Source organism: Borostomias antarcticus (assembly GCF_949987555.1).
Source record: "Borostomias antarcticus genome assembly, chromosome: 14".
Taxonomy (NCBI): Eukaryota; Metazoa; Chordata; class Actinopteri; order Stomiiformes; family Stomiidae; genus Borostomias; species Borostomias antarcticus.
In genome coordinates this window covers 15,934,888-15,959,676 of record NC_140247.1, presented here as the reverse complement: position 1 = coordinate 15,959,676, position 24,789 = coordinate 15,934,888, and the positions used below count along the sequence as shown (strand labels likewise).

Here is a 24,789-nt window from a genome sequence, read left to right as displayed (position 1 = left end):
GATGAACCATTTCCTAGCAGGTAGTGTGGATAATCCTTTGTGACCATATAACACCCGGTTGGGACATATTTCAGAGCCCATTGGCCTGTAATGGTCTAAATCATCGGTGTTAGGAAGCTCTCGTGCCCCGCACCTCCCACCGCTGACCTCTGATATAGCGACAGGCCTGCCCGCGTGACAGCCGTGTGTCAGCAGCTTATTTTAACATAGTGAAATTACACGGCAGGAAATAAAATAAAATAAAAAAGTCTTGCAGTTCAGCCTAATGAGCACCAGGGGGTGGCAGCGTCCTTGGCGGCGGATACATCTAAGCTTTGAGTAATGAACCTGATCTCAAGGTTTCGGAGTTGAATCTACGGCTAGCCTACTCCAAGTAAACAGCACCGTGCATGTTTTTGGAATGATATACAATGCCGTGTTTCTCGTTTGTGTTATCGGTCTCAAAACTGAGTGGCCCGACATGTTTTTCATTATGTCTTTCTTACATGAAGTTCATTCATGCCAAACAAATCAAGCACATGGCACTCAGATATTCAGTACAATATAGATTTTTATTAGTTTGAACGTGAAAATGAGAAGCAGATTGGCTCACAAACCTATGAGTTGCAACGCTTAATTCAAAACATTGAAAAATATATAGCGGTGGAATATGGCCACCAAAGTCACTGGAAAAAAACAATGTCCAAATTAATATGAAATGATGTCATATCGACCCCCCACGAACGGAAGACAACTGTACTTCGACCGATTCAACCTTTCAGGGGAATAAGTTGGTTTATAAACCAGTACATTAAGATACCTGAAGTAAAAGCATTATGCGAAGGACAAAAAGCTCTTATCCAGGACAATAACCCAAACTATTACACAGGAGGAAATTCAAATGTAATGGAGCCTGATCAAGCCAAGAGGCAGGTCCACGTGGACTTTTCCTTGTTGCTATGGAAACTGAGGGTTACAGTGCAGGGATGAGGCCTCGCGACGCGGGTAAAACACCAGACCAAAGTACCAGAACTGCTTGGGGAATGTTTGGTATCATTTTATTGTTATTTTTTTTTCATAGCAATGGAAAAATATAACCTTATACAAACGTCTTCAATTCTCAATTTTTAACAAGCATGGTGAAGGACCCTTTCCCAACTAACAGAGAGAATTATAACACATGGGAACTGAAACCAGCACAAGGCCAATTCACTAGATCAATTACAGCCTTTCATAGCCAACAGCATTTCCTCCAGGCATTAGCGAGTCTGCTTCATTTCATTGCGTCTGTCCAAAGGTAGGGCCTACTCGTTGCGCAGTCTCAATGTAAATTTGGCACTCTTTAACACTCCTTACTCATTTTAAAATGAAGGAGATTTTCAAAGTGTTACATGTTAAATTTAGTGCTTTTGATCGTTCCCCTTGCGTTAACTCTTCACCGATTCTTGTTTTTCACAGGGCTAGCAAGAGGGGGTCAGTTTAATCTAAGAAGCCCACACTGAAGACAAGAAACTGATGCCTTTAAAACAAAAGAAAAGAGAAAAACAAAATAAGAGGTGAACATCTTGTCAGTGATTCTCTAGCAGGAGACGAAGGAAGAACACGGCGTGCCAATTCTCTCAAGTGCTGCTGCTGATAAGTCACAAACAACCCGGACCCCAGCTGACCTCTCACCTCTCCAAGAGGGGGCAGCACAAACATCAATTTACCTCCAGATCCTATTATTATCATTACATATTTATTTTTAATGACTTGGGTGGGAGGGGGTGTAGATGGAGCAGACCACCCCCCCCCCTCACACACACAGACACACTCCCATGCTGGCCAGCCACGCCCCTGCAGAACGGGGAGGGTGGGGGGGGCAGGGGGAGGCTGGGGGGGAGGGGGGAGGGTAGGGCTTAGAGAGGCTAGAGAGGTGGGGGGGGGGCGCCTCCCACCCCTCTCCGATTCCACTTCCTGTAATCCCAGCAGTGATCCTTGGGCGCGCTTCAGTGGCCAAACGCTGCATTCGTTTATTTATTCGGATTTGGGTTCACGTATGCGTAAAATCAACCGAAAAATCAATCTCCGGTCTCTGAAGTCCGCAACCGTATAGTGCTTTTAAGAACCCCCCCCCTGACCGCAATAAAGTCTTCCACAGAGCTGTCAAAAAGCAAAAATAGTCCAAGTCCTTTCGTGTCTCATTTTGTGTTTTTTCCCGCAAAAAAAAAAAAGACCACATTTTGGCAGTTTGTTTTCCTGTCGTTGACTAAGGTTAGTTTTCATTCAGAACTTGTCGTAGAACTAGCCGGCTACAGCGGTCCAGGCGGTTGTGTGAGGAGTCCTCGTCCAAGTCGGGTACAGTCCACAGGTGTCCAGGAGGAGGTGGGGGGGGGGGGGGGGGGGGCAGGGCAGGGCTCGTAGTGGGGGGGGGGGGGGGTTGTGAACGGTCAGAGGTTTTGGGTGGGGGTGGGCACTGCTAGCCTACCGGCGACTGCTGGAGCTGTATTCAGAAGGTGGTGTGACGTCGGTCCCCTCTCTCTCTCTCACTCTCTCTCACTATCACTCTCTCTCACTCGCTCAGACACTCACTCATCCCAGCACACTCTTCACTTCTGCTTTGACCCGGACGCGAAAAAGACAGAAGAAATTCCAGTGGGGCTTTTTTTTCCTCATTGTTCATTGATTCATCCCCGACCAGCGTGAAATCTGCAAAGAGAGAGAGAGAGAGAAAGAGAGAGAGAGAGAGAGAGAGGGAAAGAGAGAGTGAGAGAGGGAAAGAGAAAGAGAGAGAGGGAAAGAGGGAGAGAGAGTGAAAGGGAGAGAGAGAGAGAGAGAGAGAGAGAGAGGGAGAGAGGGAAAGAGTGAAAGGGAGAGAGAGAGGGAGAGAGAGAGAGAGGGAAAGAGTGAACAAGAGAGGAGAGAGAGGGGAGCTTTGCTTAATAATGTAATTATCTGCGGTAGTGTTCAGTGGTGGGGGCTGGGAGGGGGGGCAAGAGGAGCAGAAAAAAACTCAGCGAAGCAACAACTTGCCGACAGTTTATCATTCACAATCGGAAAGCCAGTTCATCTCAAGTATACAAAACGAAACTGAAAGTGTTCCATCTCACCGCGTCGGCTTGGGGCCGGGGAGGGGGGCATATAAGCTAGAAACGCTACTGGTTGCGGTGCATCTTAGACGGAGACGACAAAGAGATCCATTATTAGGACACAAACAGGGAGGGACTCCACTAAGCTCTGTTACCTGTAACTCTGGTAGTCTAGAACCTGTAACTCGGGTAGATCCACCATCCTGTCAAACCGTTAGACCTACAGTTTTAGAACTGAGGGGGCAGTTTCAAAACAAAATTTCAGTCTTTAAAAACCAGTCTTGGCTGTTGTATACAAAGCCAGCATTGGTGAGCAGGTCTCAGATACTGTGGTAGGGTTTATCCATCACTGCTTCAGCGTGGTGCATGCTTTCTCATCACAGACCTGTCATCCAGCGCTCCTTTTATAACTGGTAGAGCGTAGAACCTGTATTTCTGGTACAGTAGAACCTGTATCTCTGGTAGAGTGAAGAACCTGTAACTCGGGTAGTGTAGATCCTGTAGTAGCCCTGTGTTCAGACGTGTGTGTGTGTGTATGGGCCCTCACCAAGCCTGGCTCTTGAGTTTGCGTAGCTCCTTGGTGGCCCAGGTGGCCAGGGTCTTGGTCTTGCTGGTCTTGGACCTCCGACCCTCTGTCAGCAGGTCGTTGATGAGGGGACGCACCTCCACCAGCTTCATCACGTCCTTCCCGAACGCCGTGCACAGGTCACTGAGGAAGAGGAGGAGGAGCACCATCAATCCACCCACCCAGCTAGGCTGTAACAGGCTTCCCAGGCCCAGGTCGACAAGGTAACACACACACACTTGGTTTTTCACATTTTTTGTTTTATTTAAGAATGTCATCTGTAGGGAGTCCTGACGATCCACTATCCTGTCAAACCGTTAGACCTACAGTTTTAGAACTGAGGGGGCAGTTTCAAAACAGTCTTTAAAAACCAGTCTTGGCTGTTGTATACAAAGCCAGCATTGGTGAGCAGGTCTCAGATACTGTGGTAGGGTTTATCAATCACTGCTTCAGCGTGGTGCATGCTTTCTCATCACAGACCTGTAATCCAGCGCTCCTTTCCAGCTACAGCCTACGAAACCTCGAACCCCCAACTTCCCAATCTCAGGGCGGACACTAACCACAAGGACCATCTAGGCTGTACAGACATCCGCAGACCACGGTGCTTCTTACCCGATGAGTCCGGTGGCGTTGGCCACCACACCGTCAGAGTGGTCCTCGTCCTCAGCTATGTGGTGGATGAAAGACAGGATGAACTCCACCCTGGGCTGGACCAGCATCACGTCAGCTAGGGAGGGAGGGAGGGAGAGAGAGGGAGAGAGGGAGGGAGAGAGGGAGAGGGAGGCAGGGAGGGAGAGAGAGAGAGGGAGGGAGGAAGGCAGGGAGAGAGAGATGGAGGGAGGGAGGGAGGGAGGGAGGGAGGGAGGGAGGGAGGGAGGGAGGGAGGGAGGGAGAGAGAGAGAGAGAGAGAGGGAGGGAGAGAGAGGAAGGCAGGGAGAGAGAGGGAGGGAGGAAGGAAGGGAGAGGGAGGCAGGGAGATAGATGAAGGGAGGGAGAGAGAGAAAGAGAGAGGGAGGGAGGGACAAAGGGAGGGGAAGAACAGCAAAGATAACGTCACTTAACTTTCGATTCGTTTTATGACCACACAGCACATCTCAAACGTGGGGTACATAAAAAAAAGTGTAGGGTCCCGCAAAGTCCAGGGTGACGACGGGTAGCCCTGCTACCTCACGTCACCCCGGGTGAAAAAGACCCGGCTTTACTCTGTGACGCTCTAAAATCCACACTGCCCGACTCAAAGCAGCGGGAGGAACAGGCGTCAGGTTCAACATCCAACAGGAAAGTCAGCAAAACAGACAAAAACAACAAAAAACAAGACATTTCATAGATGCAGACGCCGTCATAGACCGGTCGGCTGTTTACCCTCAGAAACGCCGTCCGCAAAACAAACTAAACAAACAAACTAGGCTGGCGAACGGTTACCAGTTACATGACTGCCAGCGGGACCAGAAGCAGAAGGTGCATGAAAATGTCACCGTCACCGGATCCTACGACCCTTGGGCTACAGGTACATTTTGTAGATTGTGTGCATATGCAGGTATGTATATGAAATATAAATGTGATGTTTGTGTTAATGATTGTGTTGTATTAACTATCATAGTGATGTGCTGAATATTATGTTTTTAAGGTGGACCTTTTAAGGTGGCCAATGAGAGAGAGAGAGATCAAAATCACCAATCATTCCTAGGAGATATGAGAGCATAATGTGGTGTTGTTGGGGTCAGGGGGTCGGGGCCACTGGCTACTCACGGTGGACGTTCTCCTGGTCTCCCTTCAGGCCCTGGATGATCCCGGTGTAGGCCTCCAGACACCCCTCCCTCAGCTCGTTCAGGTAGTCCACCATGTCGTAGTCCGTCTGGAACAGAGAACAGTCATCATCATCACGCGCACACACGCACGCACACTCACACACGCACACACACGCACGCTCACACACACGCTCACACACACGCGCACGGCTAGATGTGACTAGATGAATCCGAGACAAGTTCATAGAGGTTTAACGGTCCAGTTTAATTGGGAGGGGTGGTCTGTAGGGTCCCGCAAAGTCCAGGGTGACGACGGGCAGCCCTGCTACCTCACGTCACCCCGGGTGAAAAAGACCCGGCTTTACTCTGTGACGCTCTAAAATCCACACTGCCTGACTCAAAGCAGCGGGAGGAACAGGCGTCAGGTTCAACTTCCGAGAGAGAGAGAGAGAGAGAGAGGAGAGAGAGAGGAGAGAGAGAGGAGAGAGAGAGGAGAGAGAGAGGGAGGGGGAGAGAGAGAGAGAGAGAGAGAGAGGGAGAAAGAGAGAGAGAGTGTGGGAGAGAGTGTGTGTGTGTTACCTTGTCCACCTGGGCCTGGGAGGCCTGTTGCAGCGTGTCGAGGACGATCTCCAGGTACTTCTTGAACTCTCCTCCGATGGCCAGAGCGATGTCGCCGAACGCTGACAAGATCTGGGGCTTCACCGACCTGTGCACATTCTCATTCTGCAAGACAAACACACACCACACACACAATTAGTCAGTGATTAAAGCCCAAACCCTTTACTACTCTTGCACTGTCTTTACCACTAGATTCGGCTCTTAGTTAGTTGTTTAGAAAGGAGATTGAGGCACTGGTAAGTTCTGGTGAGTAGTAGCACACTTCCTCCGTTAAATGCAATAACTGTAAGTCACTTTGGATAATGAGTGACTAGTGTAGTATCTTCGAAGCTCTGCATATCCTTGGATGAAACGAACAAAATCAGTACTTTAAATGACAACTGTCTTCTGTTTCATAAATCTCAAGGTGGTTTAATCATCATAGGTAAGACACACAGTTACCATGTACAATGAAATGCTTACATGTTTTCCTTAGTCATGAGCAAAACGTTTAAAAGTCGTCTGCCGATAAGGTGTGTTTGCGTGTGGGGTCCGGCACAATCCGGTGTTGGTTAAGAGGGTCGAGGGTCGACCCCGCCTCCACCGGGTGAAACGGACCCTGCTTTACTCTGCGACGCTCTAAAATCCACACTGCCCATCTTCCAACAGCGGGAGGATCAGGCGTCGGACTAACTAGTCCAGCAGTATGGACCTTTCTACAGACCGACGTCTAGTCATCCATCTAGTCGTCCATCTAGTCCTTCACTGCTGGGTTACGTGGTCAAGCCTGGTCAAGCCATGCCCTCCTAAGCATTTCATCGTAAGCGGTACCCATATCTGGTGCATAATGACAAGTTAACACCCCCTTGTGTCCTTGAAATGTCTCTTATAAAAATGAAGTTGTTCAGCTGGGGAAATAGGAGTCCAGTGGTGATATTATCAATCCTGAGTGAAAGCTCATCTATAAGAAGCGTTAACAGGTCTGGGTACGCTGAGGTACTAAAGGTCTGGGTGTTATAACAAGGTCTGGGTCACTCACCCCCAGGGTGTTATAACCAGGTCTGGGTAACTGATACTCACCCCCAGGGTGTTATAACCAGGTCTGGGTAACTGATACTCACCCCCAGGGTGTTATAACCAGGTCTGGGTAACTGATACTCGCCCCCAGGGTGTTATAACCAGGTCAGGGTGTAATAACCAGGTCAGGCTGTAATAACCAGGTCAGGGTGTTATAACCAGGTCAGGGTGTTATAACCAGGTCAGGGTGTTATAACCAGGTCAGGGTGTTATAACCAGGTCAGGGTGTTATAACCAGGTCAGGGTGTTATAACCAGGTCAGGGTGTTATAACCAGGTCAGGGTGTTATAACCAGGTCAGGGTGTTATAACCAGGTCAGGGTGTTATAACCAGGTCAGGGTGTAATAACCAGGTCAGGGTGTAATAACCAGGTCAGGGTGTAATAACCAGGTCAGGGTGTAATAACCAGGTCAGGGTGTTATAACCAGGTCAGGGTGTTATAACCAGGTCAGGGTGTTATAACCAGGTCAGGGTGTTATAACCAGGTCAGGGTGTTATAACCAGGTCAGGGTGTTATAACCAGGTCAGGGTGTTATAACCAGGTCAGGGTGTTATAACCAGGTCAGGGTGTTATAGCCAGGTCAGGGTGTTATAACCAGGTACTCACACCAAGGTTCTCCAGCAGCAGCTGCATGATCTCGTCACAGTAAGGCAGGATGTTGGACATGAGGGCTCGACAGAGGTCACACACCAGCCCCACGGCAGCCAGACACACCTGGGGGGCGGGGACACGGCCAGGGGGAGTCAGGGTGAGTGTGAGAGAGGGAGAGAGAGAGAGAGAGAGAGAGAGAGAGAGAGAGAGAGAGAAAGAGAAGATAGATAAGATGGATAGATACTGTAGACAGACAGACATACAGACAAACAGGCAGATAGAGAAACAGAGATAGATAGAGATGGAGAGATGGATAGAGAGTGTCATGGCCATGGCCAGAGATCCAGCGCTGCAGGTTGAAGCTAGTTCTGGATCCTCTATCCTGTCTAGGTGCTCTGGACCCTCTGTCCTGTCTAGGAGCTCTGGATCCTCTGTCCTGTCTAGGAGCTCTGGATCCTCTGTCCTGTCTAGGAGCTCTGGATCCTCTGTCCTGTCTAGGAGCTCTGGATCCTCTGTCCTGTCTAGGAGCTCTGGATCCTCTGTCCTGTCTAGGAGCTCTGGATCCTCTGTCCTGTCTAGGAGCTCTGGATCCTCTGTCCTGTCTAGGAGCTCTGGATCCTCTGTCCAGTCTAGGAGCTCTGGATCCTCTGTCCAGTCTAGGAGCTCTGGATCCTCTGTCCAGTCTAGGAGCTCTGGATCCTCTGTCCAGTCTAGGAGCTCTGGATCCTCTGTCCTGTCTAGGAGCTCTGGATCCTCTGTCCTGTCTAGGAGCTCTGGATCCTCTGTCCTGTCTAGGAGCTCTGGATCCTCTGTCCTGTCTAGGAGCTCTGGATCCTCTGTCCTGTCTAGGAGCTCTGGATCCTCTGTCCTGTCTAGGAGCTCTGGATCCTCTGTCCTGTCTAGGAGCTCTGGATCCTCTGTCCTGTCTATGAGCTGTGGATCCTCTGTCCTGTCTATGAGCTCTGGATCCTCTGTCCTGTCTAGGAGCTCTGGATCCTCTGTCCTGTCTAGGAGCTCTGGATCCTCTGTCCTGTCTAGGAGCTCTGGATCCTCTGTCCTGTCCAGGAGGTGGAGGAACCCACCTGATACTCAGCGTAGTTCTTCAGGCCGATCCCCAGGAATGGTTTGAAGGCATCCATGTATTTCTGGAAGTCACTGCCCAGCACTGAGGAGGAGAACACGTAAAGGAACATTACTGAGGAGGAGAACACGTAAAGGAACATCACTGAGGAGGAGAACACGTAAAGACATCACTGAGGAGGAGAACACGTAAAGGAACATTACTGAGGAGGAGAACACGTAAAGGAACATTACTGAGGAGGAGAACACTTAAGACACATTACTGAGGAGGAGAACACTAGACAGCCGTGTGGAGGTCGGCTCCACTGCGCAGGTTATAGTGAGTGACATGAACCCCAGGGAGACGGCACGGTGGGTGAGAGAGAGAGTGTGTGTGTGTGTGTGTTAGTTGGTTGGTAACGTGCCCCACCTTCCACCAGGGTGGAGACGGCCATGAGGGCGTCCTCCTGGACCCCCCCGGAGCCAGCGGTGCTCTGGAACATCCGCAGCAGAGAGGCCATCACCACGTCTGAGATCTGCAGCGCGTCCTGGTGCTGCACCTTCCTCAGAACGTTCTGGAGGGGGATGCGGGGACCGGGGTGAGGGGTACAGGGGTGAGGGACAGGGGTGAGGGGGGACAGGGGTGAGGGACAGCGTTGGTTTGACACGAGACCCAACAGGAACACCTCAAGTCTCACAGACGGGTGGGCCCGACTTTCAGCTCTTGTGATCCGTACAAGGGAGATGGGTAGGTGTGTTTAGCGTTGTGATCCGTACGAGGGAGATGGGTAGGTGTGTTTAGCGTTGTGATCCGTACGAGGGAGATGGGTAGGTGTGTTTAGCGTTGTGATCCGTACGAGGGAGATGGGTAGGTGTGTTTAGTGTTGTGATCCGTACGAGGGAGATGGGTAGGTGTGTTTAGCGTTGTGATCCGTACGAGGGAGATGGGTAGGTGTGTTTAGTGTTGTGATCTGTTCGAGGGAGATGGGTAGGTGTGTTTAGCGTTGTGATCTGTTCGAGGGAGATGGGTAGGTGTGTTTAGCGTTGTGATCTGTTCGAGGGAGATGGGTAGGTGTGTTTAGCGTTGTGATCCGTACGAGGGAGATGGGTAGGTGTGTTTAGCGTTGTGATCCGTACGAGGGAGATGGGTAGGTGTGTTTAGTGTTGTGATCTGTTCGAGGGAGATGGGTAGGTGTGTTTAGTGTTGTGATCTGTTCGAGGGAGATGGGTAGGTGTGTTTAGCGTTGTGATCTGTTCGAGGGAGATGGGTAGGTGTGTTTAGCGTTGTGATCTGTTCGAGGGAGATGGGTAGGTGTGTTTAGCGTTGTGATCCGTACGAGGGAGATGGGTAGGTGTGTTTAGCGTTGTGATCCGTACGAGGGAGATGGGTAGGTGTGTTTAGCGTTGTGATCCGTACGAGGGAGATGGGTAGGTGTGTTTAGCGTTGTGATCTGTTCGAGGGAGATGGGTAGGTGTGTTTAGCGTTGTGATCCGTACGAGGGAGATGGGTAGGTGTGTTTAGCGTTGTGATCCGTACGAGGGAGATGGGTAGGTGTGTTTAGTGTTGTGATCTGTTCGAGGGAGATGGGTAGGTGTGTTTAGCGTTGTGATCTGTTCGAGGGAGATGGGTAGGTGTGTTTAGCGTTGTGATCCGTACGAGGGAGATGGGTAGGTGTGTTTAGCGTTGTGATCCGTACGAGGGAGATGGGTAGGTGTGTTTAGCGTTGTGATCCGTACGAGGGAGATGGGTAGGTGTGTTTAGCGTTGTGATCTGTTCGAGGGAGATGGGTAGGTGTGTTTAGCGTTGTGATCCGTACGAGGGAGATGGGTAGGTGTGTTTAGCGTTGTGATCCGTACGAGGGAGATGGGTAGGTGTGTTTAGTGTTGTGATCCGTACGAGGGAGATGGGTAGGTGTGTTTAGTGTTGTGATCCGTACGAGGGAGATGGGTAGGTGTGTTTAGCGTTGTGATCCGTACGAGGGAGATGGGTAGGTGTGTTTAGCGTTGTGATCCGTACGAGGGAGATGGGTAGGTGTGTTTAGCGTTGTGATCCGTACGAGGGAGATGGGTAGGTGTGTTTAGCGCAGGTCTCAGATACTGTGGTAGGTTTATCCATCAGTGCTTCAGCGTGGTGCATGATTTCTCATCACAGACCTGACTGGGATCTTTATCAAGTCTCTATCTGATTCAGGCCCGCTGGTATTGAGAGAGCGTGCGTGTGTGCGCGCGTGCGTAGGCAGGTCGGCGGTCTCACCTGCAGCGTGGCGCACAGTAGCGACTGCAGGTCGTTGAACTGGATTCTGTCTGAGGTGCTCTGAATGTGCGACTAGAAGAGAACAGAACAGGAAGTACATCACCCGACAGGAAACACGAACTCAACGCCGGAATTTGCTCGCTCAGCTAACGCCCGTCAAAAAGGCAGTGCCTCGGTGGAAGTTGAATACTTGGATGATGGTGATGGCTGTAGTGGTTACTAGTGTGTCTCAGAAAGGTCTCAGATCGAATGGTTGGGTTATCATCACATGTTCAGAGTGGTGCATGGTTTCTCATCACAGACCAGAGTTCCCACACGTCTACATGGCGTAAGAGAGCTGCTCCGGACAAGAGGAGGGGAAATAAATACTCCTGAGTTCACAATATAATAACTCTACGGAAACAGGGTGTGGTTCTAGAGGACCTGCGCCAGCATCTACATGTAAACAAGCGTCTTCTAACCTCTCTACTCCTCCCCGTCTCTCCCTCCCTGTCTCTCTCCTCCTCTCTCTCCCCCTCTCTCTCTCCCTCCCTCCTCCCCCTCTCCCTCCTCCCCCTCCTTCTCTCCCCCCCCCCTCTCCCTCCCTCCTCCCGCTCTCCCTCTCTCCTCCCTCCCTCCCCGCTCACCTCCATCTGTAGGACCTGCTGCAGTCTCTCCATGATCACCAGGGTGGTCTTCTGGACTGCAGGGTAGCAGTCCTTGGCACTGTTCTTCACGATCTCCATCAGGGCCTCGTACGCCGCACTCCTGAGGTTGTTCTGGTGCCCGTCTGGCCTGCGCACACACACACACACACATCAATACACACACCCCAATACACACACAAGCACCAATAGACACAGATTTTCACAATGGTTCTTTGTTTTGAAAACAATACAAATGTTTTTTCTTTCTTTATAACATACAAAAACTAGATTATAAAGACAAACAGCATGTTGTATTTTACAAATGGTAAATGGACTGCACTTATATAGCGCTTTTCCACCTTAGCAGCACTCAAAGCTCTTTACAATGAAGGCATGTCATTCACCCATTCACACACACATTCACACACCGATGGCAGCAGCTGCCATGCAAGGTGCTAACCTGCTCATTGCGAGCAATTTGGGGTTAGGTATCTTGCTCAAGGACACTTCGACATGTGGACAGTCGGAGCTGGGATTCGAACCACTGACCCTTTGATCATTGAACGACTCGCTCTACCAACTGAGCTACAGCCGCCCCCTGCTACAACATAACACGCACACATGCACACACACGCACTGAACACAACAGTGTGTTCCATCTCCTAAAGTCAGAGTCCTTCAGAGAGGATGGAGATGGTATCCCTCAGTGCTTCAGCTGGCCTGCCTTCTGGGACGGCCCTCTGGCCCTGTCTGGGTCACCCTCCTGTCTCTCTCTGTCTCTCTGTCTGGGTCACCCTCCTGTCTCTCTCTGTCTCTGGCCCTGTCTGGGTCACCCTCCTGTCTCTCTCTGTCTCTCTGTCTGGGTCACCCTCCTGTCTCTCTCTGTCTCTCTGTCTGGGTCACCCTCCTGTCTCTCTCTGTCTGGGTCACCCTCCTGTCTCTCTCTGTCTCTGGCCCTGTCTGGGTCACCCTTCTGTCTCTCTCTCAGTCTCTCTCTGTCTGGGTCACCCTCCTGTCTCTCTCTCGGTCTCTCTCTGTCTGGGTCACCCTGCTGTCTCTCTCTGTCTCTGGCCCTGTCTGGGTCACCCTCCTTGTTCTCCGTTTCCTAACCCAGCAGGTGGGCTGCCCAGTGGGCGGGGCAGGAGCCCAAACAGGACAATTGGGGACAGCTGCCTGGTTGTCCTGGGTACAGCTTTAAAGGTTCTCCAGTCCAGTCCTCCCCGTCTCTCTCCCCCTCCCCCTCCCTCTCTACCAGCACCGTTTCTCTTTTGTTTGGCCTTGTGGCTGGTTGTTTGGTTATCCTACACCATACACCATCTCCTCACCAGACTTCCCCCTGCATTCACTCACCTACACTACTGATACACTGATTCTCACACCCCATTGGATTATTGTTTACTTTTCAGTTATATATACTTTACTTATATAAAATTCTTGATTATTTTGATTATACATGGTGTGCGTCTCCCTTTTTGTTATGACGAGGTCATGACACCTCTCCCCACAGAGCGGCGACCGGTCCCCCGGTCGTACCTGTCTGTGGTTTCTAGAAGTTTCTGGACGATGATCTCGAAGGAGGAGGAGAGGCAGTAGGTGGCGGGCTCCTCCTGGTCCTCGGCGGCATCCGTGGCCTCGTACGCGGCCTCCGCTAGGCTGGAGAAGGCCTGGGGGGGGGGGGGGGGGGGGGGAGGAGAAGGGGGAGATGGGAGAGATAGAGAGGAGTCAGCGGGAGAGCAGCGATACAGTAATATCTACTAAACTACAGAGTCCGCGTTTCACTTCTTCAGTCGTCTGAGGGGGGCGCCCTCCTGTTCCGGTTCATTAAAACGTGCAGCAGCAGGCCGGGTCCCACACACCGTGGTTGGGCGTTATCAGTCACCGCCTGTGCGCTTGCGTGCGTGTGTGTGCGCGTGTGTTGTGTGTGCTTGCGTGTGTGTATTTGTGTGTGCGTGCGCGTGTGTGTGCCTCACCCAGCAGACGTTGGAGGCGACGCGCGGCTCGGCCCCAAGCCCCTCGATGAGGCACTGCAGCAGGGGGGCCAGGTAGACCTCGTTGATGGCCGCCTCCGGCAGGAGCTCACAGATCCGGCCCACCGTCCACGCCGTGGTGTCCCTCACCACCACGCTGGGGTCCTTCATCAGCTCGATCAGTGTGGGCATTGCCTGGGAGGGAGGGGGGGAGGGAGTGGAGCTTGTTAGCAGCTGAGGGGTTTTTACGACTAGCTTATGATGAGCCTAATGGAGGGGGTTTCATGCTGAGGAGTCAGGAAGGTCCATGCGGTCTTAATTATTTACCTGTATAACTATCTGTATAATTAGTGGTTTGAGCTGGTAGGTAGTTAGCTGTATAACTAGTGGTTTGAGCTGGTAGTTAGCTGTATAACTAGTGGTTTGAGCTGGTAGGTAGTTACCTGTATAATTAGTGGTTTGAGCTGGTAGTTACCTGTATAACTAGAGGTTTGAGCTGGTAGGTAGTTAGCTGTATAACTAGTGGTTTGAGCTGGTAGGTAGTTACCTGTATAATTAGTGGTTTGAGCTACTGTATGACTAGTGGTTTGAGCTGGTAGGTAGTTACCTGTATAACTAGTGATTTGAGCTGGTAGTTACCTGTATAACTAGTGGTTTGAGCTGGTAGGTAGTTACCTGTATAATTAGTGGTTTGAGCTGGTAGGTAGTTACCTGTATAACTAGTGGTTTGAGCTGGTAGGTAGTTACCTGTATGACTAGTGGTTTGAGCTGGTTGAGTTCGGGGCCCTCCAGGATGGAGCCGAAGGCCATGACGGAGGCGTCTCTGTAGCGCCAGTCGGGGTGCTTGATGTGCTCCTTGATGAAGGGCAGAACGTGAGGAACCACGTCGTCCTCACAGCAGGTGGCGAGCAGCATCAGACACACCCCCGCCGCCTTGCACGGGTTCCAGTCGTCATCGTCGTCATTCTCGTCCTGGAGGGCAGAGGGGGGGGGGGAGAGAGAGAGAGAGGAAGAGAGAGAGGGTGAAGAAGAGAGAAGAGGGTGAGAGAGAGGAAGGGAGAGAGAGAGAGAGAGAGAGAGAGAGAGGGTGAAGAAGAGAGAAGAGGGTGAGAGAGGAAGGGAGAGAGAGAGAGGAAGAGAGCGGGGGAGATGAGGGAGACATGTGAAGAAAGAGGGAGAAGAGAGAAGAGGGTGTGTGAGGGAGGTGATGGAGGGATGAGGAGAAAGAGAGCAGTAGGGAGAAGATGTATTACGCAACATAGACAAGTGTAAAAATGGCATGGATAGAAGAAGCACCAGGATGTTCAGTACTCGACTGCATCACACTTCCCTGATGAGAGGCCTCCCTGAGGGCTCTGACACACTGGCCCTAATGACTCAATATATATACAGCGCACAAGTAGATTACCAGGGCCGCGACTAGCAACTGGGCAGACAGTTTTCACATTTTTTGTTTTATTTAAGAATGTCATCTGTAGGGAGTCCTGATGATCCACCATCCTGTCAAACCGTTAGACCTACAGTTTTAGAACTGAGGGGGCAGTTTCAAAACAAAATTTCAGTCTTTAAAAACCAGTCTTGGCTGTTGTATACAAAGCCAGCATTGGTGAGCAGGTCTCAGATACTGTGGTAGGGTTTATCCATCACTGCTTCAGCGTGGTGCATGCTTTCTCATCACAGACCTGTCATCCAGCGCTCCTTTCCAGCTACAGCCTACGAAAGAGCCAGTCACGGCTGATCAGGATGTTTGCGTCGCCGTCTTTGAGGTGAACTTACTGAATTGTATGGCCAAGTGTACAAGTTTTTGTTTTAATGATTCAAATGAAAACAAAGATAATTTCTGCCTTGGCTGAACAATAAAGTCTGTATTCCGTTCTAACTTGACGAACAGCCCCAGTATTTGCTCCTCCCATGCAGATCTGGGGTCTGGTTTGGTCGGCGTGCAGCGCTAAACGGGAGGTAAAGAGGTAAACGCCAGGAGGATTAGGATTAATGGCGCTCTGCTCTAGCAGGGGATGTTAGCATGGTTTCCCTGGGACTTGGCCTGTCCGGGCTGGCCCCACGGGGACTAGAGTTAGCTGTGTGTTTGACGGGCCAGGTAGGCCTGGATTGCCCTACTGTAGGCTCAGCCGTGGCGTTGGCCAGGTACGAGGAGAGGAGGAGTCGGTAGGTTCTGCCATCATGTCTGGGTTCGGTCCCGTGGCTTTGTTTTCCTCCCCACTGACCGCGCTACACATCCCCCCTTTGGCCACAGTAAAGACATTGAGCTTGGTTGGTGTGGGGTTAGTCTCCCAGACCTCTCTCCACACTGCGTTCACACAGCGCTGGACAAAGGTCTGGCTGGACTCATTACCATTCGGAGATAGGTGGGGGGAGAAACACTATTTCTTTAAACCAATCAAAATCATCTTGGGCGGAGCAGTTGCTAGGTTGCTGTTGTTTCACGTGATCTGGATTGAATCTGATTGGGCCGGGAATCAGATCCGTCGCCACTAATTGGGCAGCAGTAAACCAATGACGAGGCTTATCCCCAAAACCTCCGTGGGGGTGAGTCGGACTGGTGTGGGGTGAGTCGGACTGGTGTGGGGTGAGTCGGACTGGTGTGGGGTGAGTCGGACTGGTGTGGGGCGTACCTGCTTTGTGAGGGTCTGGGTGAGGATGGGTACCAGATACTGCAAGGCTCCTTTGGCGTAGAACTTACTGGTGTGCTCCGGGGGGCGACCCTGCTCCGACGCCTGCAATTGGAGGAGAGACAAACGCATGAATAAATGAATGAATGAATGTTGCAGATTTGTTATATGTACTGCGTGAGGAATTAAACGCTTAACGCTCAACGCCGGGCTCGAACCCACGACCCTGAGATTGAGAGTCTTACGATCCACCCACCTGAGAGAGGCGGAGTCACCAAAGTCACCACCAGAGAGGCGGTGTTTAAACCAATGGAAGATTGTCTGCCTGTGTGTGTGTGTGTGTGTGTGTGTGTGTGTGGTCTCAGAGACAAGCCATATCCTCACAGATATGGCCGGTAAGGACATGGTTTGGAGTGTAAAGACCGGATCGGTACCTCTGTGGTGACCGACAGAGCTGGTGTGGTTCCTGGGCTGACCGGACCAGGAGGAGAGCTCACCTCAGTGGCCTCGATGGCCAAGTCCATCTCCTCGTCACACACGTTGGACCAGAACTCTATCCCTTGTAAGGCAACCTCGTCTATGTCACTTTTCATGGCTTCTATTGTGATCTGTGGAGCAGAGGAGGAATAGAGGAGGTGGGAGAGGAGGAGGAGGAGGAAGAGGAGAGGAGGAGAAGAAGAGAGGAGGAGGAGAAGAGAGGAGGAGAAGGGTCATGTCAGGACGGGGCTTATATTCATTTCATTAAAAGGTGAAACCTGAACCCAGAAACCGGTGTTGAGTGAAGCCAGGTCTCAGATACTGTGGTAGGTTTTATCCATCAGTGCTTCAGCGTGGTGCATGCTTTCTCATCACAGACCCGACAGTTCGCTAAAGATTGGTAACTCTTAAAAAATGACCTGTCGTACACCTGACACGTTTCCTGGACAGAAACGTCCATATGACTGGCTTGCTCACCTTGTCCCAGTAAACCGCATTATCTAATGTCATGGAATCGATGGCTTGTATGACGTTTAAGCTTCCATCCAGCACCGTTTACCGAATACGAAGGTGCAACTTCCACACGTCGTCAGCTTGCTGGACCCAGGTCATGTCTAGTCAGCCATCTCATCTCAGTACCCTCCTTCAATAATCACCTACAGACTTCATTTCTGATCACTGCACCCGTTAGTGAGATCATCTGCCCTGGTCCTCAGCCCCCTGCCTGTTAGTGAGATCATCTGCCCCCCTGGTCCTCAGCCCCCTGCCTGTTAGTGAGATCATCTGCCCCCCTGGTCCTCAGCCCCCTGCCTGTTAGTGAGATCATCTGCCCTGGTCCTCAGCCCCCTGCCTGTTAGTGAGATCATCTGCCCCCCTGGTCCTCAGCCCCCTGCCTGTTAGTGAGATCATCTGCCCTGGTCCTCAGCCCCCTGCCTGTTAGTGAGATCATCTGCCCTGGTCCTCAGCCCCCTGCCTGTTAGTGAGATCATCTGCCCTGGTCCACAGCCCCCTGCCTGTTTGCATTGAGTCTTAAATGCCATTAATTTATTTCTGTAATGTTGTGTATGTGTGTTTATTTTTGTACTGATTCTTATTGTTCATTTGTGTATGTCTTTTCATTTGTTTAGGATTTGATGTGCTCCGACCTGTTTAACCTCTGCCTCTTGGCCAGGTCGTCATTGTAAAAGAGAATTGGTTCTCAATTGACTTACCTGGTTAAATAAAGGTAAAATAAAATTTTAAAAAAATAATTAAAGCTCTGCTTACCGCGAACAGTGCTGGGCCCATGTAGGTCTCCATGTACTGGTAATAGAGGGACATGATCTTCACCAGGTTCTGTAAGGCTGCCACGCGCACCTACAGGACAGTCAACACACTCGCTCAGCGAAAAACACACACCAGAGCCATTCCATTATCAACCGGGCAGGAGCTGACGGGACTTTTGAACGAGTGGGCACTTGAAGAGCTTCCTGGTACTCACTCTGGTGTCTGGACACTGCGTGGCTTCACAGACGACCTGCATTATAAAGTGTCTCTCCGTCTGAAACGCAAAACATGTCGTCATGTCACTGTGGGATGAGATTGGACTCCCAGCCGCTGCCTGATTAGTGGGCTTTATTTAGGTGCGTCAAGGCTGCAGGTCTCAGATACTGTGGTACGGTGTTATCCATCACAACGTCAGCGTGGTGCATGCTTTCTCATCACAGACCAGACAGGTTATATGAGCTAGCTAACCTACTCATCCAGAATGTTCATGATCAACGTTTCTGTTTACAAACAATCCATCATAAACGACAACAACCTGATTTGAGCGATCCGGTTTCATTCCGCCGTTTCGTCGAGGAGGGAGTGGGGGAGGATGAGGAGGAGCAAGAGGCCGACTCACCTCTTTGTCGAAGTTGGCTTTGGTGAACTCCAGCGAGTTGAGTAGCGCGTTGGTGGCGGCCAGCTTGACGTTGTTGCTCGGCTCCTCCTTCCGCATGCCCTGGATGATGGCGGTCAGGATCTGGTTGGCGTTGTCCTGCAGCTGTTCGGGGTCCTGGGGAGGGAACGCAAGAACGCCCAGGTCAGGGCCTGTGTGTGTGTGTGTGTAAAGAGACTGTGTGTGTATGCAAAAAGATGGTGTGTTTGTGTGTGTGTGTATGCATACAGATGGTGTGGGCGTGTGTGTGTATATGAAGATACTGTGTGTAAGTGTGTGTGTGTGTAAGCGTGTGTAAGCGTAAAGAGGTGTGGGTCTTGTCTGTGGGTGCAGAGACAGTGTGTGTGTGTGTGTGCGACTCACTATGTCCTGGCAGATGTATCCTATGGCCTCCAGCGTGGACTCCTTCATGTGTTCGGTGCTGCTGGGGTCGGTGACGTTGGCCACCAGCTGGGGGATGAGCTCCGGCCACTGGCTGACCGGGATCTCGGCGCAGGCGATACCCGCCACGCACTGGGAGGCCGAGCTGGGCCGGTACGTCTCCGTCCCCAGGGTCTGCAGCACCTGGAGGGGGGACGAGAGACCACGAGAGAGGTCAGAGGTTAGCCCGCGCCGGCGTCCTGGACAGGGCTGGAGAGACTAGAGTTGGTGAGACTAGAGCTAAAAAGTGTCTCTCGGGCTGAAACGCGCCGTCGCTGCAGGGTGAGATTGGACTCCCGACCGCTGCCTGATTAGTGGGCTTCGTAAGTGTGTCAAGACTGCCGGTCTCAGATACTGTGGTACGGTGTTATCCATCACAACGTCAGCGTGGTGCATGCTTTCTCATCACAGACCAGACAGGTTACATTACATTACAGTCATTTAGCAGACGCTTTTATCCAAAGCGACTAACAATAATTGCATTTAACGTAGGAAAAGCCAATGTACTACTACTTGCCAGAACTCACAAGTGCATCTTCTTTCTAAAACAAGTGACTAAGAGCATAATCTAGTGCTGAAGGCAAAGTGCAAGAATAGCAATCTAAAGTACAGTGCAATACAATACAATAAGTGCTTAGGAGGGAGGATTGTTGTAGTATATGAGCTAGCTAACCTACTCATCCAGAACGATCATGAGAGCATCCTGATTGGGTGAACTAGAGGTGCCTAGGAATAAACAACGAGGACGCTAGGTGGATGAACCGTGACGGAGGTGGTGTGTGTGTGTGTGTGTGTGTGTGTATATGTTTGCTTGTCCTTACAAAGTTCTTGATCTCTCTGCGTGCGTTGGCGTCGATGGCCAGCCATCTCTGCTGGTACTGGGTCTTCACGTCGGGGTCCTTGGAAGTGAGGGAGTTCTTGACCTGCAGCCCCGCGGCCACGCGAGCCACCTGGGTGTTCCCGGGGTTGGCTAGAACCTTGGACAGCTCCACCAGGAACGTGGGCTAGTAGAACACACACACACGCAGGGCTGAAAATTAACTTTTTGGCTCACCTGCCAAGGGGACTGGTAGATGAAAAAATCCACCGGCCAAGTATATTTTTTACCGGCCAAAATAAATTTGTGTCACATTATACATCTGTTTCAGTACTTTTCATTCAGATAATAGTATTATGTTGAATACATGCTTAAGGAAGAGGCCAAAGTAAAATTTCTAATAAATTAGTTTAATTCGATGCCTAGAAACATTGCAATTCATAGAAATTCAATTATTCATTTCCATTCACTTCCACTGTGTAGAATTATCCATAACTACCTAACCCTACACAAATATGAGATATAAATGATCCAAGCCTTAACCTCATGGTCTTTGTGTTTATGAACAAAATACATATACTGTAACATATTCACAGCCTGTCATCATGTAAAGTTAAACCTGAGCTGGATGACCAGTGAAGTCAGTCAAGGAGGAACCAGTACCGTCTTCAGAGCTTATAAGCTACATGACAAGCGATCAAAGACATCCCTTCTGAGAAACAGTGGCTTGATATGCTATGGAAGCCCAGAGACAGGATGGTACACAATCAACTGTAGGTGTCGACTGTAGTAGCGCGCGCTACTCTGAGGTAAATGGGAACAATTTTCTGTGCGCGAGTAGCCTTGTGTCACCAGTCTCTCCTAGTGCGCGAGGCTCCGCAACAGCCATGTGACTGAAAACTTTATTTGGTGCAGCAGGGGAGCTATTTAAGTGCAACACACAACAAACAGAACGCCGGTCTATGGCATGGATGTAGCGACATCGCACGCATAATTTATTTACATGACTCTATTGGTACAAACATTTACCCGCCAGCGTGGCGGATAGCCTCTGAAATTTAGTCGCCAAATGGAAATTTTACCCGCCATTGGCGGGTGGCGGGTGTTAATTTTCAGCCCTGCACACACGTTAAGCATTATTAGGCCCCCGGACAGGCTAGTCGGGTAGAAATGAACAGAATGCGCTCGCTGTCCTGTTTTGAGTTTGTACCAAATGTGTAGAAGGCAAGCGTGAGATTACTGACTGCTAACTGACTTGGTTGCTCTCAGCTGATGACTACTGCATATTTTTTTCCAGAAAACTGGATGGAAATCGAATGTATACAGATGCTTCATCTACGGTGTCCGTCAACGGATGACTTCCGTAGCAAATTAATTGAAACTTATTATCATCATATCAAAATCATTGATTGATGGGGACAAAACACTACGGACCAGTGTGGCAAGGGCCTCACACTATTGGTTGATCCAAAGCCTACACATAGCTAGCCTACTTTCGAGCCAACGTTGACTCAATCATTATCAAAATCATCCTTAATGTCAACTAAATCAGTAATATTATACAGGGCCGAGCCTGCTACAAATGAATAGCCATCAGCTAAAATTAGGCTATGGCTAATTAATTAGTAGGTTTGCATTGGCTTTCGCGTTTGAGGGGGAGGAGGAGGGTGTACCTCACCAGCCAAGGCGCTGTTTGTAGGTACATATCATCTGGGGCCGACAGCAGTACGGGGCATATCACAACCTCATAAATGTCTCGTTTGTGACTCATGTCATATAACTCCATGTACTCTTAAACGGCAATCACAAGTGGCTCAACCGGTAGGTTACTTTATCCATCTTTAAGTCTTTTGGGGACACTGGTAACTAAGTTGGTTACTAGGGACGGTACACGCGTACCAATTCTCTTCATCCTGATTCGTCAGCTGTCAGAAAGGCGCTTGGCATCACACAGTGCTTTTTGGAAAAGTTAAACAAAATTCAACTCAAAAGGCGATGGCAGCTGCACTTTTTAAAACGGGCCGCTGTTTAAAAAGGCGTAGGCCTTTTGCCTTTTCCCATAGGGCTGCATGTAAAAAGGCACTGGCTGTTAAAAAAAAAAAAAAAAAAAAAAAAAAAGCAGTTTTAGAACAGAATGTTTGCAGTTCTAAAGACTTGATATGAGGAATCGTCAAGATTCTTAGAACACAGAGACGTTATGAAAATATAAACATTCTAGAACTGTCTTGGCAGTGGACTGACTATGAGCTAGGTGGGACAGAGCTAGAAGCTGGCTGTAGGGAGGGATCCAGAGTTTGCTTCAGCATCAGGTTGAAAGGTTAACCCTTCAGTGCAATCAAGGAGCCTATGGTTATCTCACAACAGGGAGTTTTGGATGAGGTCTCCCTACAAATGTTAAACCACCAACCCTTACCTCTCCTCCTCCACCCCCAGGTTATAACCTTTGTCACGTCATAACCTTCTTCTAGCTGAGGGCCAATCTTAGCAGGGCATGTTAACGAGCAGGTGACCAAACTATTTTTATGCAGCCTACATAATACATTCTACACAAATTGTACTCTACACAAATTGTACAACAGGAAAGTTGGATATAAGCATTGAGAGGACAGGGGAATGTGTACACATCATCAGGAATAAAGTCACCCCAAAATCAAGACCAGTACAGCAGAAGAATACAGATGGTGTTCAGAGGGAGTGCAGATTGATGAGTGGCTATTATGAGCTACCTGGGAATCCTTTCTGACACGAGCACAGCCACCATGGCTGATATGAATGTGTGTCAATGACAGATGCTCTGATCACGCCTTGCTTACTTCCTCCTTCCCTACCAGCTAGCTGCACCCTTTCGAATTTTGTTCCAAAACTGTTAGCCATGACCATCTGTCTGGGGGACGGGAAAGCTTCCTGGATGTCGCTATGAACCACAGGGTACATACGCGCTTAGGTATCAAAGTGAATCGGATAGGGGATTAAAACATGTGCCCTATTTATTGCCCAGTGCCGCGAATACGCCCCGTCTGATCTGTCAAGCATCGCATGCGCTCGTTTCTTGTTGCTTGATAATGTGACCGTCTCGCGGGGATGAAAGGAGCTCAATAAAAAATAGAAAAAGAAAATGGCAAGCAAGTGTGTTAGGACGAGAGGTATGTATATGAGGATCGATGTCTAATACCGCATGGGCCCGCCCGTGTAGCGAGCGGGCTAGCTGGCTAACGTGGAATGCTACGCCTGGTCGGCTCTCCATTCATTCCAGCGTGTGTGACGCTGCCAGGCAGCCATAAAGTGCAGGTGGTGGAGGAAGGGAGGAGGGCCTAGCCTAGCTAGAAACGCCGGGTATGCAGCACTGCGCCCTCATCCCAGGGTTTCTGGCGCCATAGCTCAATGTGACCGGCATAAGCACTTTTACTGTCGTGTGGTTAGTAAATGAAGCTAATAACCATAATATATACAAACCAGATTTTCAATCGCCGCCTGCTCCAGAAACTTCTGCGCCGCTTCCAGTTCATTCCGATCTGAGGGGCACGAAAGGGGGGATGTTATTCAAATGTAGCTGATTAACCGGGCTAACCAACTAGCTCAGTACGCCGACATGAAACGGCAAAGTTATGCTAACTACCGAGTAGCTAGCAAGCAAGCGTCCACATTTCCAGTTGAAATGATACTTTAGCGTGATGATTAGCTTAGCTAACTAACTAGGATAGCCACCCCTCTTGAATTGTCATAATATCTTCTACAGTAAAATTAGCCATATCAAGCACTGGCTACCGTTACATACAGCTGTTCTACCAAGTTAAGATAAGTCAATAACTTGCAAACAAATGTTGGCCAGCTAATTTAAAAGGGTGGTTTGGTAGCTTGCAAAGAGTTCAACGAGTTAGGTAGCTAACGTTAGCTACATGTCCGTAACTAGTGCTATTTGCCTCAGCAAGCTAGCTTCAACAGCACATTTAGCTAGAGAACATTAGCAAGCAAAGATGGGCAACATGCGAAAGACAAAACTCACTAGCTACTAGCCGATTTAGCTACTGAAGCCGGAGCCCCTTAAGAAAAAGACAAATTCCCATAGCATGACCCAAATACGTACCTAACTAGCTAGAATATTATCAGGCCTCTGCTCATTTAGGTTTCGATCCATCTGTTCTGGCTAGCAAATGTTAAAGTTAGCTGGCGTGCAGGGTAGGGCCGACTCATTTGCACATGAATGGCAGGCAGAACAGCTAAAGTTAGCTAGCTTAGCTAGCTCAATGATAGGTCAGTAAAGTCAGCAATCATCAGAGACGCTGTCAATATATATGTTAAAACGGTGTGGTCCGCTACGTTTTCAATGGAAAGTATTTGACAACTGGGCAACCCCTCTCCCTTGTCAATCACGCTGTTTTGGCTAGCTAACAGCTAGACAAGACTTAACTGTATCAAAGCTATCGTGTATAGCCATCAAATCAGCATGCTGCACTAGCTAGCTAGCAAGCTAACAGCCAAGCACAGCCATAGTCATGGCACAGCCGCATCCGCCAAATGAACAAGGCCCATTGCTAACGTTAGCCATCTAGCTTAGCAAGGCATTCAACCCGCTCCTTCTTTTTCAGAGCTAGCTAACTTTCACCGGTAGTGTCATACACATATAATATGTCAAGTTGTTGTTGTCAACTATTCCAAACACAGCATGTTGTAGACCAGTGTGTATTGTTTCATAATCACCTGGAGAGACAGTTTTTTCGAGAATTGTTATCAGCTCCATTCTGGCCCAGCCACTCTTCAGAGAAGTAGTCGCTAGCTAGTTAGATTGCCGCGCACAACTCAAACCGGATTATATTTCTTCAGTGTTCAAGCGATGTTACAGGAACGCGGATAAGTAAATGAAAGCCGGTGAAAAAATCATACACCCCCGGCACTCCCTAGGTAATTACTTTGCTCTTAATACACACGATTTTTCCAAAAGCTCAACGTGAAATAAGGTATTTTAGCAGCAACGCTGCTTGTTCTCATCCTGTG

At 49.8% G+C, this 24,789-nt stretch overlaps 1 protein-coding gene across 2 annotated transcripts; it reads right to left on the bottom strand.

Annotated features, from left to right (window-relative positions):
• Window positions 1–673: 673 nt before the first annotated feature.
• kpnb1 (karyopherin (importin) beta 1) lies at window positions 674–24,789 on the bottom strand (the record flags this gene model as incomplete). Of its 2 annotated transcripts, XM_084448972.1 has the most annotated exons (22): window positions 24,496–24,789; window positions 23,251–23,309; window positions 19,802–19,984; window positions 18,924–19,124; window positions 18,525–18,677; window positions 18,120–18,179; window positions 17,906–17,995; window positions 16,660–16,770; window positions 16,166–16,267; window positions 14,280–14,504; window positions 13,536–13,727; window positions 13,099–13,229; window positions 11,566–11,713; window positions 10,940–11,011; window positions 9,116–9,260; window positions 8,709–8,791; window positions 7,642–7,749; window positions 5,940–6,083; window positions 5,362–5,467; window positions 4,225–4,339; window positions 3,595–3,756; window positions 674–2,667 (listed from the first exon to the last, which is right to left on the bottom strand). In XM_084448972.1, coding segments are annotated over exons 1-22 (2,631 nt in total). In that variant the 5' UTR covers window positions 24,536–24,789. The 2 variants fall into 2 exon arrangements, with proteins under 2 accessions (XP_084305098.1, XP_084305097.1); XM_084448971.1 differs by lacking the exon at window positions 674–2,667 and having other exon boundaries at window positions 3,591–3,756.